Source organism: Melanerpes formicivorus, unplaced genomic scaffold (assembly GCF_026170545.1).
Source record: "Melanerpes formicivorus ecotype bairdi unplaced genomic scaffold, bMelFor1.0.p_v2 SCAF_33, whole genome shotgun sequence".
NCBI classification, from domain to species: Eukaryota; Metazoa; Chordata; class Aves; order Piciformes; family Picidae; genus Melanerpes; species Melanerpes formicivorus.
Window position 1 is genome coordinate 1081769 of NW_027142385.1, and position 13957 is coordinate 1095725.

The 13957-nt window shown below is 53.5% G+C and overlaps 1 protein-coding gene across 1 annotated transcript in view; it reads right to left on the minus strand.

Moving 5' to 3' along the window:
- The window catches only part of ASTN2 (astrotactin 2), a 438091-nt gene that overhangs the window by 136055 nt on the left and 288079 nt on the right, over positions 1–13957 (minus strand). Inside the window, exons 14-16 of the mRNA XM_068155636.1 lie at positions 6768–6892; positions 6323–6427; positions 1415–1594 (exon numbers count right to left, since the gene is read on the minus strand). Coding sequence (XP_068011737.1) covers positions 1415–1594; positions 6323–6427; positions 6768–6892 — 410 coding nt within the window. The remainder of the gene's footprint in view (positions 1–1414; positions 1595–6322; positions 6428–6767; positions 6893–13957) is intronic.

Genomic DNA, 13957 nt, shown 5'->3' on the forward strand with positions numbered 1-13957 from the left:
CTTTGCAGTTGAACCACTACTGCCCTGGAGGGGGGGAAGGTGGAGGCTCAGAAATGGGAGTCATTTCACCACTGAATCAAGTGTTGTCATCATTTCTCTGCCCTCTGGCCCCAGCACTGTGAAGCAGCAGTGATGACTGCGCCAGGCTCAGACTGCAGCATCTGCCTCTTATTCTCACCCAGCAACTCCAGAGAAACCCTGCTCCTGCAGTGACCATGCTGGGAACATGAAGCCACTCTGAGCCTGTCTTCCCACTGACACGTTTGCTTGGGGCTTGCAAGGGAGCACGCAGGGATGATTAATAACATCCCAAACACATGAGGACCACACCTCACAGGAGCGATTAATAACATCCCAAACACAAGAACACCACCTCCGCGACGCTGTTTCCTGCTAAACAGGGGCATTGCTATGGCAAACTTCATCTATCACTATTTCAAACCCAAACAAACGAGCCCAGGCTGTTATAAATACACTTTTCAAGATGAGCTGTGCCAGGAAGATGAGGAAAAAAATTGATCAGAATGTGAGGGAGGTGGTGATCAGGAGCCCACCTCCACCCACCGCCCTCCAAACCCAGGCTGCTTTTGGCAGTGCTTGCAGGGCAGGGTGCAAGTGCCAGAATGACCTCTGTTCCCATCAGCTCTATGACACATCACAGATGTTTCTCAATGGAAAAATATCAGACCCAGGGAATTATCCCCAGCTCCCTGGAGGGGAGAAATGAATTGGCAAATGGAAGGCTAGGGCGATAAGGGAGTTTTTATAAACATAACCTAATTGTATTACTTCAAAGTCCTGAAGTTTATTGCCCTGTTTAATGATGTGCCTCCTTATTTATGGTGTAGCACAATGAGGCTGCTATTGATTTAATACACTTCCTTAAAGACTGTCATTGTCACGAGCAATAAAACGGAGCCATTCTCGCACAGCTCAATTATGTCACATCTCCATCACCCAACCCCAAGCACCCCCAGGGTGCAGGGGCCATTGTGGCAGGGCCAGGAGCAGCTGGTGAACTGGGTCACCCTGGGCAAGGATGGAACTGCAGTGTGGCAGGAGCAGGCAGGATCACAGAATGACAGAATGCATTGGGTTGGAAGGGACCCTCAAAGGTCACCTTGTCCTTGCAGTGAGCAGGGACACCTCTAACTAGAGCAAGTTGCTCAAAGTTCTGTAAGTTTGACTGTGAATGTCTCCAGGGAGCCTCCATTGCATCTGTGGGATGGGTTCACCTGGCTCAGGGCTGCTGCCCCCATGCTGGGCACTCAGTTTGGCACAAGTCTCCTGCCCGCACCTGCTAACCGGTGTGGTGATGGTGTATGCACAGGAAAAAGGGAGTGATGGATGGAAAACAGCATGAATGATGATGGCTGGCATTTGTGCCCCTGCCCATTCCCACCACCCTCCTCACCTTTCTGGTACTGGAGCCAGAGCTGCTGCTGGACCTTCTTGCTGGGGAAGTGGATGGTGCAGCTGAACTCAGAGCCATACAGAGCCTCTGCGATGTAGTGGGATCCGAACTGCTGGATGAAGGAGAGCAGCTCCTCCCGGCTGCTGTCCTTGTTCAGGATCTTCAGGATGTTGGCAAAGCCTGTGGGAAGAAGGCAGGGGATCACAGGATGGCCAGGCAGGGCTGCTAGCCACAGCCAGGGAGAAGGAGGCCCAGAAGATACTGTGCTTGAGATACACAACTCCCCACATGGGTACAAAGCTCAGTCCTTTCTCTTGCCTTCATGGGCTACAAGATTCTCTGGAATCCACAACCTGTTCTTCATCCTGGGCTGCTGCTCTGGCATCCTTCTAGGATTCCTCTTCCTAGGAGAGTTCTCAAATCATTTTACAGGGATGTGCACATGGACACATGGACACACACACAAACACCCTCCTGCCAGCTCTAGCTCACTCTGCAGGCTGCTGACACATCATCAACAGTCTCCTCTAAGGATGTGTTTGGCTTTTCCTTTGCAGTAAGCATATTCAGAGATACTCTCCTGGTGTGAGGATGCATTTATCCTAAACTGCATTGCAGAACAGCCCCAGTGTAAATACTCTGCCCAACTGATAGCTGTTATTAGGAAAGCTGGAGACAGCCCAGAGAGACATCCAGGGCTGGGCAACTCTGTGGCTGTGCTCCAGAACCCTCCCCAGACTCATTGCCCTTCTCTGGACACCTTCAAGTGTCTCAATGTCCTTCTTAAATTGAGGGGCCCAGAACTGGACACAGGACTCAAGGTGTGGCCTAACCAGTGCTGAGCACAGGGGCACACTGACTTCCCTGCTCCTGCTGGCCACACTATTCCTGATGCAGGCCAGGATGCCATTGGCCTTCTTGGCCACCTGGGCACACTGCTGGCTCATGTTCAGCTGCTGTCAACCAGTACCCCCAGGTCCCTTTCTGCCTGGCTGCTCTCCAGCCACTCCATTTCCAGCCTGTAGTGCTGCATTGTTGTGACCAAAGTGCAGCACCTGGCACTTGGACTTGTTAAATGCCATCACAGAATCATAGAATCAATAAGGTTGGAAAAGACCTCAGAGATCATCAAGTCCAACCTGTCACCCAACACCTCATGACTTCTAAACCATGGCTTCAAGTGCCACATCCAATCCATTTTTTAACACCTCCAGGGCCAGTGACTCCACCACCTCCCTGGGCAGCACATTCCAATGGCTAACAACTCTCTCCGTGAAGAACTTTCTCCTCACCTCAGGTTTAAACTTCCCCTGACACAGCTTGAGACTGTGTCCTCTTGTTCTGGTGCTGGTTGCCTGGGAGAAGAGACCAACCCCCACCTGGCTACAACAAATTGTCTACAACAACCATGTTGGACTCTGCCCATCTGTCCAGCCCGCCAAGGTCCCTCTGCAGAGCCCTCCTACCCTCTAACAGATCAACACATAACTGTCACCAAAATGAGTTGATCTTGCTGGTTGATTGGTTGGTTGATTGATGGATTGATTGATTGATTGAAAGAGAAGGGAGGTCTAATAAAGGGGGGGGGAGGGAAAGCAAAATAATTCCTTTTGAATCCAACCCAAATATTTTGTTCAGCTCTGAGGAGGTTATTTCATTCTGGGGCTGTTGCAGCCTGTCTGCACTAAATCTCTTTTCTTTCTCTCTTTCTCCTTTGGCTTTCTCCATTTAAAAAACAGGTTGCTTTTTGAATAAGAAATGCTGTTTTGAAATGAAAAGGCAAAACATTTCAGGTCGCAACAAAACGTTTCAGCATCTCTGAGACAAAAAAATGTGCAGCTAGAAAAAAACGTGGAAGTGAAATGTTTTGACGGCTGCAGGATCCTCCCGCCCACCCCTTCCTCATCTGTGACTCCCTTGCTGTACCTGACCCACATTTCCAGCTGCTTTGGGTCCTTCTGAAACCACCTTGGGTTTTGGTTCTGTCCAAACACTGGCTGGGTTTGGAAGTGTCGTAGTTTGGGCTGGGTGCCCTCTGCTACAGGGGTGTTTCATAGTTTCATTCAGGGTTGGAAGGGACCACAAGGATCATCTAGTTCCAACCCCCCTGCCATGGGCAGGGACACCCCACACTAGATCAGGCTGGACAGAGCCTCATCCAGCCTGCTCTTAAACACCCCCAGGGATGGGGCCTCGACCACCTCCCTGGACAACCCATTCCAGGGTCTCACCACTCTCATGGTGAAGAACCTCCTCCTCACATCTAGCCTGAATCTCCCCACCTCCAGCTTCATTCCATTCCCCCTAGTCCTATCACTACCTGAGATCCTGTGTCCAGAAGTCCAGCCCAGTGGGTGGACACAGGACATTAGGTTATTTCCTACCATGATCCCTTGCACCACTATAAGTTTCACAGCGGGGTCTGGCACTTCCTCTTTCCTTCCTCTCCGTCACCCGGTAACTGGGGGACAGATCTCCCAGCCATGGGCCTGGTTAGGCCCAAGGCCACAGGGGGATGGGCAGTCTCAGATCTGGCCAGCTGAGACTAGCCTAGCAGGGGGGGGGGGGGGGGAAGGAGGAGCCCTGGGGGTTTTGGGTGCACCCTCAGGTGGGGATGGGAAATCTCTGGGTCTGTTTTGGGGTTCTTTTTTGTCACTGTGTTTCTAGTTCTCTGCATGCACTCATTGTTTTCTATTTAAACTTTCCATCACTTTTGCAATCTGTCTGAGTCGTCATTTCTGTGCGTGGTGGGGAGGGGGTTTGCCCCAGCCCATTACAGGTAGGTACACAGGCACACGGCCACCCCCCACACGCAGCATCCCCACACTGCTGCTTCTGTAGCTTGATCTAATCCCATCGCCCTAAAGGCAGGTGAGGGCTTGGCCTGCTGGAAAGCAGCTCTGTGGACAAGGACCTGAGAGTGCTGGTAGACAACAAGTTCCCCATGAGCCAGCAATGTGACCCAGAAGGCCAATGGCATCCTGGGGTGCACTAAGAAGAGTGTGGCCAGCAGGTCAAGGAAGGCTCTCCTCCCCATCTGGTGAAACCTCATCTGGAGTATTGTGTCCAGTTCTAGTCACACAGAATCACACAGGACTAGGGGGAATGGAATGAAGCTGGAAGTGGGAAGATTCAGGCTGGATGTGAGGAGGAGGTTCTTCACCATGAGAGTGGTGAAACCCTGGAATGGGTTGTCCAGGGAGGTGGTTGAAGCCCCGTCCCTGGAGGTGTTTAAGCCCAGGCTGGATGAGGCTCTGGGCAGCCTGATCTAGTGTGGGGTGTCCCTGCCCATGGCAGGGGGGTTGGAACTAGATGATCCTTGTGGTCCCTTCCAACCCTGACTGATACTATGATACTATGATAGAATCACAGAATGTCAGGGGCTGGATCATCTAGTCCAACCCCCCTGCCAGAGCAGGATCACCTATACCAGATCACATAGGAACACATCCAGACAGATCTTGAATATCTCCAGAGAGGGAGACTCCACAGCCCCCTGGGCAGCCTATTCATTTATACCTAGCTGAAGATTTGGAGATAGAGATCAGTTTGTAGCAGCCAGCTATCACAGTATCACCAAGGTTGGAAGAGACCTCAAAGATCATCGAGTCCAACCTGTCACCACAGACCTCATGGTCTTCCCAGTTCCAGAGAGACAGGGAACTACTGGAGAGAGTTCAGTGGAGGCTATGGAGATGCTGAAGGGCCTGCAGCATCTCTGTGAGGAGGAAAGGCTGAGAGCCCTGGGGCTGTTTAGCCTGGAGAAGAGCAGCCCCAGAGGGGATCTTCCCAATACTCAGCAAGAGCTAAAGGGTGCGTGGGGGACAAGAGGATGGGGCCAGACTCTTGTCAGTGGTGCCCAGTGACAGGATAAGGGACAGTGGGCACGAACTGGAACCCAGAGGGTTCCATCCAAATACGAGGAAAAGTTTATTTGCTGTGAGGGTGACAGAGCCCTGGAGCAGCCTGCCCAGGAAAGTTGTGGAGTCTCCTTCTCTGGAGAGATTCCAAACCCACCTGGACATTGTGATCCTGGGCAACCTGCTCTGGGTGACCCTGCTTTAGAATGAGGATCAGACTTCATGATCTCCAAAGGCCCCTCCCAAGCCCCCACCATGCTGGGATTCTGGATTGTTGGTTTGTGTGACTGAGCTGCACAAGCTCCCTGTCTCAGCTTCCCCCCCTGCACGGCAGCAGCGCTGGGAGCACAAACCACTGTCTGGAAGTGGGAGATGGTGGTTAAATGTTGTCCTGGTTTCAGCTGGGACAGAGTTGAGTTTTATTCCTAGTAGCTGGTGCAGTGCAGTGTTTTGGATTTAGTGTGAGAACAAAGTTGACAACATGCTGATGTTTCAGTTGTTGCTAGGTAGCTTATCCTAAATTCAGGATTTCTCTGTTTGCCTTGCTCTGCCAGCAAGGAGGCACACAAGAAGCTGGGAGGGAGCATGGCCAGGACAGCTGACCTGAGCTAGCAGAAGGGATATTTCCTGCCACAGAACATCATGACCAGTACACAAACTGGGGAGAGTTGGCCAGGAGGGGCTGATGACTTCTGCAGAATTGTGCAGGGGGTCGTAAGGAATTGCATTGTGCATCTCTTGTCTTCTCTTGGGGTTGACTGCTCTCTCTTTTTTGTTCTATTCCTTTCCATTAGTATTGCTATTAATAATTTCAGTGACTAAACTGTTCTTATCTCAACCCAGGAGTTGTACTTTTTTCCCCACTTCCCTTCCCCATCCCACTGGGAGAGGGGAGGACTGAGCAGGCAGCTGCTTGTTGATTAGCTACTGGCTGGGGTTAAACCATGACAGATGCTTAGCAAGACTGTGCCTTGGGGCAGAAGACCACCACCCACCCACCTACCCACCCAGGCAAGCCTGAGGCCTCCCCACTGTCAGAAGCCCTCACCTGCAGAGAGGGTGATGGAGCTGAGCTTCACCCTGTAGAGGTTGCTCCTGACCCGCCAGTGCTGCACCATGGGGTAGCCCATCGCCTCGTCGTACTTGATGTCCCCTGCAAGTGAAGAGCTGATGTTCAGTCCCTGCTGACCACGCTCTGAGAAATGCTCCATGCTCACACCAAGCAACTGCTCTGTTACACGCCACAGAGGGGAGAAATGAGGTGGCAGCAGGGATGGTGACCTCCTCTGATGGTCTGACATGGCAGTTCCCAGTGCTGCAATGGCTGAGATGCTGTGTTGGGCTGGACTCACACAGCCCATTTCTACCCCAGCAGGGGTACCACGAAGGACCCTAAGATGCCAGGATTGCTGATGCCTCTCAAGGACCAGGCTGGGATGGCTCTGGCTCCTATGCTTGTCCCCAGCGGGGCTGAGCCTGGGGGCAGCTCGTACCGGTGAGAAGCTGGAGGTCAGGCAGGGGCTCCGAGAGGACACCGCGGCACTGCTCCTCCACGGGCAGAGGGATCACCAGGAGGCCATCAGCCAGCTGGGGGAAGTCTTTGATGAAGTTATTCTCCCTGCAGAGAGAAAAAGACAACTGCAAAGCAACGATGCAGGCCATGGCCTGGCAGTGGGGCTGAGCTGCCCTGGTGGCACAGGGACGGGTGGTGAGGGAGTGTGAGGGACATCTCTGGGCAGACCTAACAGGGAACGGGGTTTGAAGTCCCCACCACCAACCACCCTGGCTGTACAGATCTCTGAGGTCATGCTTAATGAGCTCCTCAGGGACCAAGGCTCTGTTAGCTCTCCAGCATCATAGGACTGCTCTCAGCTTGGGGACCTGGCCACTGGTTGTGGCCTGGATTGTCAGTGTGGCACTGGAGAGGGGGCAGACAGTGGTGAGGAGAGAGGAACGGCTGCTACACCCCAAAACTGCCCCTTTCCACCACTTGCAGCATCTTCCTGGTATAGAGCTATGACCAAGCATCAGACCAAGCCCTGCTGAGGCTCCCCAAACCAGGCAGCAGCATCACCCTCACAGCTTTGCCCCTGATGACTGAGCGAAAGGTACCTTCAAAGCCAGATACCCAAACAAAAAGCCACTGTGTGTGGCCCAGGGGGCAGTTTCACCAGCCAGCCACACACCTGGGCTCTCCTCTAACCTTGGCAGGTCTAATGTAGAACAGGCACCTAATGAATTGTTTCTAGAACAAAGATGCTGGGGAAATGATTTGAAACGGTGAGCTGGCAGGTCTGTGGAGAAAATCCTCCCCTGGCAAGCCCAGTGCCTTGTGCCTGCACAAAGGAAACAGGAGGGGGCATTTCAAATATTGATCTCAGAGCCAAAATATAGGGCAGGAGGCTCTGTGTCCTCTGGGTACAGAGACAAAAGGGCAGCAGAGCAGAGGAAGGGAGGCTCCTGCAAAATCAGGTCAGCTCCAGGAGCTGGGGGAGGCTCAGGCTGGCACTGCCTGCCCCAGCTGCATCTCTCTGAATGGATTTCCTTTAAGCAGCTGCTGGTCTCACTCCTCTCCCTCAGTTTTATCCACATAGCCCATCCTGAGGGTGGGGGATGATGCTCAATCATTCCATGATCAGGTCACACATGGGGACTCCTTGGCCACTCCAAGGGTCTGGCTGCAGTGAGATGCTGAGCACTTCCCTGGGGCACTCCTGCCGCTCCTGGGCCAGAATAAAGCCAGTACCACCTGTATCAGTGGTCAGCAGGAGGCTGTAGCTCTGTGCAACCAGCCTGAGGATGCTCCCAGCCCTGAGGTGGGTGAGGAGCACTGGGATGAGCAGCTGCAGGTGGGGACACACAAGTAAAACCAAGAAGGGCAGCACAGGCAGCCCTGGCAGCAGGCAGCAGCCTGCCTTCATGCTGCACCCCCATCTCAAAGCCACTGGCACCTGATTACATCTCAGGAGCTTCACTTTAGGCCCTGCTGGAGAAGAAGTGATTTATTTGTCTGAGGGGAGAAGCCTCCTCCTCAGGCACGTGCTCACCAATCCCCCACTGCTCAAGCCTGGTGTGAGGTCCCCACAGTGGGACAGAGCCTGGCTGCTTGGAAGGATGCAACTGGGGAACTGCAATTACTGCTGGAGCTGTGTAGCTAGTGGGCTGCAAAATGAGACAGGTGGGTAGGTAATGCAGGAAAGAGCATGGCAGTGTCTCTGCTGCTTTGCCTCAGCACAAAAGGGACAAAAGCATCAGCACTACCAAATCCCAAAGCTCTGCAGAGGTGATACTGCACCAGGAAAATGGGACACAGCTGCACAGAGCCCACTGCCACCCCAGGGCCTGGGGACTGTCCCCTTCATGGTGGGTCAGCCCTGCAGCCTGCACCCAGCAGTACACAGGGGCCAGGTGGGTCACAGCAAGGGCCTATCCAGCCCTGCAGGACCAGGAGGGAATGCCCTGGAAGACAATGGCACTGGCTGGTGGCACCTTCCCAAGTGTTCTCCCATTGCCTTGGGACAGATTCAGTGGTGCCAGAATTGCTCAGCTGCTGGGGACAGAAAAACATGGCATGGCAGACACCAGGAGAGCAGAATCACAGGATTCTTTTGGCTGGAAAAGCTCTTCAAGGTCGAGTCCAACCATCACCCTAACACCACCATGGCCATTAAACCATGTCCCAGACTGCCATGTCCACACATTTCTCAAACACCTCCAGGGATGGGGACTTCACTGCCTCCCTGGGCAGCCTGCTCCAATCCCTGACCACTCTTGCAGCAAAGGAATTTTTCCTAATCTCCAAACTAAACCTCCCCTGGCACAATTTCAGGCTCTTTTCTCTCTCTATTCCCTGGTACAAGGGAGAAGAGACCAACCCCCACCTCACTCCAACCTCCTTTCAGGGAGTTGTAGAGAGCAATGAAGTCTCCTCTCAGCCTCCTCTTCTCCAGACTCAGCAATCCCAGTTCCCTCAGCTGTTCCTCACCAGCCCTGTTCTGCAAACCCTTCACCAGCTTAGTTGCCCTTCTCTCTACTTGCTCCATCACTCCAATGTCCTTCTTGGAGTGAAGGCCCCAAAACTGAACACAGTCTAATTATTCCCTTCCTTGCCACCTCCAGCACCCTGCTTTCTGCCACCTCAAAGCAGGGAAGAGCTGAAGCTGTGCAGGAGGAAGCTCCCAGCTGGGCACAGGGTCTGGCCATGGCACAGCTCCCTGCAGAGTCCTGCCAAGCCTGCACTGTGCTGAGCCCTTGCTGTGGGTGTGGGAAGGCAAACTGGGAGGGTGTATGACAGTGAGAGCCATAGCCACTTGTGCCAGGCAGCATGCCTGGTAGTGTGCCATGGAGCTGCAGCCAGCAGAGAGTGGCAGCTCCTCTTCCACTGTGCCTCATTAACAACCCTGTGGCTTGCAGCACTGCTCACCACAGAGGCACAAGGAAGAGCTTCTGCCAAGCTGTTGAGCTCCTTGGGAGCTCTGAGCAAAGCTGCTGGGCTCTTTGTGAGGGGCAGGGACACAGAGGAGGGAGGGAGATGGCAGCATCCCTGTGCTTGTGCTGCCACATGTGCCTCCAGCTGGAGCACAGCCAGGCCACCAGCACCTCCACATGGGTGCAGGGCCAGGAAGGGCTCCCACACAGGGGTCTGGCCCATTTCCAAGAGGCACAACAATGCCTTCATGACCTCATGGTTCCTCCTGATCATGGAGCCAGGTTTATTCTGGGAGGATCAGGAGGGAGCCTGGCCAACTTGCCTACTTGCAACACCTGCTGGCCCCACATCCTCCTCTGCATCTTGCTCTGCCCCCCAGCATCTCCCCAGCACTCATGGAGCAGATGCCTCATGCTCACAGGAGCAGTGGGCACAGGGCAGGCTGCTCTCTCCAGCACCCTGCACACTGAACCCACTCCTTGGCTCACATCTCTCAAGGCACTTTGCACATTCTGAGTAATTGCACAAGGAAATGCTGCTTCTTCCAGGCCCCAGTGTGTCCCTGCCTGGGGAGGGAGCTGACTTCCAGAGGAATGAGTCTTGATGCTGGGAAAGGTCAAATGGCCAGAGGCTTTACTGAGTTCTCCTGGTGGCAGGGTGGGCTGAGAAGGAAGGTAGCTGCCTCGATTAAACTGAGTTCTAACTCCTGGCTTTGATGGACAGTTGGTGTAACCTGCACCAAGTCACACCCAGCCATCGCCTCAGGTGACACAGCAGCTCCCTCCACCCCGGGCTGCTGGTGGGGTGACAGCAATTAGCAGCTGCTCAGGTCTCAGGAGGAGGGCTCAGGCAGCCAGAGCCTGCTGTGCTGGCATCCTCCTGTCCTTCTGAAACTGCATACACAAACTAGAGGTGCTCTGGGGGAATATGACCTCAAACAATACAGCCAAGGTCACTCAGTGCAGCCCTGGTGCAGTGTAGAGCTGCATTGCTGTGCCCTGCAGGGCTGCTATCATCTCATGAAGCTGAAGGGAAGCCTTCACAAAGAACCAGCATCCCATAGCATCCCTAAGTAAAAGGGGCTTCTGGGGAAGCAGGAGGGCTTCATACAGGTGCTGGGGAGCAGCTGAAGCATTTGGTGATCCTGGGTGTGGATGGGGCCATGGCTGCTGAGTCACAGAATCATAGAACTGTCAAGTTTGGAAGAGACCTTTGAGATCATCTAGTCTAACCACTTGCCTGGAGCTCACAGTCCCACTACTACTGCTAAGCTACAACCCTTACACCATACCCCTCAGCACTACATCCACAAGTCTTTTAAACACCTCCAGGGATGGTGACTCCACCACCTCCTTAGGCAGCCTGCTCCAATGCTTGATAACCCTTTCTGTGAGGAAGTTTCTCCTAATACCCAATCCTAAGTCCTGGACCATGACAGAGTTCTGTTGAGCCCTGGAGGACCCAGTTCTGGGGCCCTCAGTTTAGGAAGGACTTTGAGACACTTGAACGTATCCTGAGAAGGGCAACAAGGCTGGGGAGAGGTCTTGAGCACAGCCCTGTGAGGAGAACCTGAAGGAGCTGGGGTTACTTAGCCTGGAAAAGAGGAGGCTCAGGGGAGACCTTCTTGCTCTCTACAACTACCTGAAGGGAGGTTGTAGCCAGGAGGGGGTTGGTCTCTTCTCCCAGGCAGCCAGCACCAGAACAAGAGGATACAGTCTCAAGCTGTGCCAGGGGAAGTTCAGGCTGGAGGTGAGGAGAAAGTTCTTCCCAGAGGGAGTCATTAGCCATTGGAATGTGCTGCCCAGGGAGGTGGTGGAGTCCCCATCCCTGGAGGTGTTTAGGAAGAGGGGACTGGATGTGGCACTTGGTGCCATGGTTTAGTCATGAGGTCTGTGCTGCCAGGTTGGACTTGATGATCTTTGAGGTCTCTTCCAACCTTGGTGGTTCTGTGACCTCATCTCTATGCCAAGCTTTGGAAGCCAGGGCAAAGCTCCCAGTGGGATTTTGGCTGGTAGTTGTGGAAGATCAGCTGGGGATTCACATTCATTTCATTTTCTTGTTAGGAACAGCAGTGGGTGAAGGAGCAGCTTCTCCTCAGCTCAGCCAGCTGTGGCTTCCTCCCTTCACACTTCCCTCCCAAAGCACACAGCCTCAAGGCTGGACTCTGCCCACCGACCCTTTTGGAGAGCCTCCTTGCTCCTGTGCAGCTCTCCCTGCAAACGCAGGCATCGGCTGGTGCAGGGCTTCCAGCCTGCACCCAGCACTGAGAGCAGAGCCTGCAGTGCACTGCAGCAGCTGGGCAAATGTATTCATGAAGGGGTAAGGGGGAAAAAAAATAACTCATGCTATCAAATGACCCCACAAGTGATTAGCTGACGCCCTGAAGCGTGAGATTTAATTACCCTTATCTGAGGCAGCGCAGCTACAAATGTTAATCACATTATCAGCCAGCCTGCTCCTGTTCAGCACAGCCACTGTGTGAGCACCACGCTGTCTGCTGGGCCCCTCTGAGGGGACAGCTTCCCCAGCAAGAATCATTTATTCATCTTACTTCTTTCTGTCCTGTGATGGCTTGGGGAGAACAAGTCGGATCTGAGGTTACTCAGTGGCAGCTTCTACAGATTCACAGATTGCATTGGGGTGGAAGGGACACTCAAAGGTCATCTTGCCCAACCCCCCTGCAGTGAGCAGGGACACCTTCAACTAGATCAGGCTGTCCAGGGCCTCATTGACTCTGATCTTGAGTGTCTCCAGGATGAGGCTCAGCTCCATCCCTGGGCAACCTGTTCCAGTATTTCACCACTCTAATTGTGAAGAACTTTCTCCTGATGTCCAACCTAAATCTACCTTGCTCCAGTCTCAAACCATTTCCCTTCATCCTATCACCACAAGCCCTTCTCCAGCCTTCCTGTAGGTCCCCTTCAGATATTGAAATGCTGCTCTAAGGTCTCCCTGGAGCTTTCTCTTCCCCATGCTGAACAGCCCAAATTCTTTCAGCCTGGATTCTTATGAGAGATGCTTCAGCCCTCTGATCATCTTTGTGTCACTCCTCTGGACCTGTTCCAGGTGGTCCAAGTGTTGGGGGGGCCCATAGTTGGATGCAGTACTCCAGGTGAGGTCTCACCAGAGCAGAGAGGCAGAATCACCTCTCTCAGTCTGCTGGCCATGCTTCTTTTGAGGCAGCCCAGGATATTCCTGACCTAGTTTTCCCTTGGAGGAGTTTTCCTGCTGTGGTGGCTGCAAGCTCACAAGAGCCCAGCCTGCATCTGGCATGGGGACATTCAGCCACAGCTTCTTTTTAGCTTGTGGTCACCAAAAATAATGGATCCAGAGTCACTGGGAGACAGAAAAGAGGGTGTCCTGTTTCCACAGACACTTTGGAGAAGGTAAGCACACCATCAATCTCACCCATGTGTCTCCATGACCTCAGGCACCAGTGCTGCCCCCTGAAGCAGCAGTTACTTACTCCAAATTTTAGCAAGGCTCCACTCCTTTGGAACAAGGCAGGATGAAAAAGGAGACACCAGTCAGATTTTGGCAGGCCCTAGAGGCCCTCCAGCTCCCCAGCTTTGACCCCTAACCACTGTATGCAATGATGCACAGACTGACCAGGCTGTGAGGAGAGCACCAACCTGGAGCTGTCCCTGCCACCCAAATCTTGGTGATGCTAACACAGCCATTGCCCTATCCCTCTAACTGTGGATCAGACCTGTCCCCACACTGCCTGTCCCTCCCAACCATGTCCCCAGCCTGCCCCACTGGCAGCAATAAGCAGCCTGGCAATATTCAGTAGCTGCCTCACTCCCTGGGTTCAGGGAGAATTAGCATTTAAATTGAGGTGTTTCAGGAGGAGATCATAGCAGCACTAGGGCTGCAGTGCTTGCAGGCACACACCATGCTCCTTAAGGCTGGTGTCATGTTCCTGCATGCATGGTGCTCAGCACCATGCCCTTCACACACCCTCAAAATGACCCCTGAAATCCTCTGTGGGGCTGGGAGAAACCAGGACCTCCCTTCCTACACCTTTCTCTCCCCATCTCCTCCAAGGCTGGGGCTGTGCAGTGGTGAAGTCCTCAGCTCTGTGATGGAGAGATGTGGAAGGGCTCAGGTAATGCTGGTGGAACACACTAGGCTCCATCTCCACAGCTTCTCAAGCTGGAAGCCATTCCCCCTCATCCTATCACTACAAGCCCTTGTATAAAGTCCCTCCCCAGCTCTCCTGGAGCTCCTTTCAGGTACTGGAAGGCTGCTTTA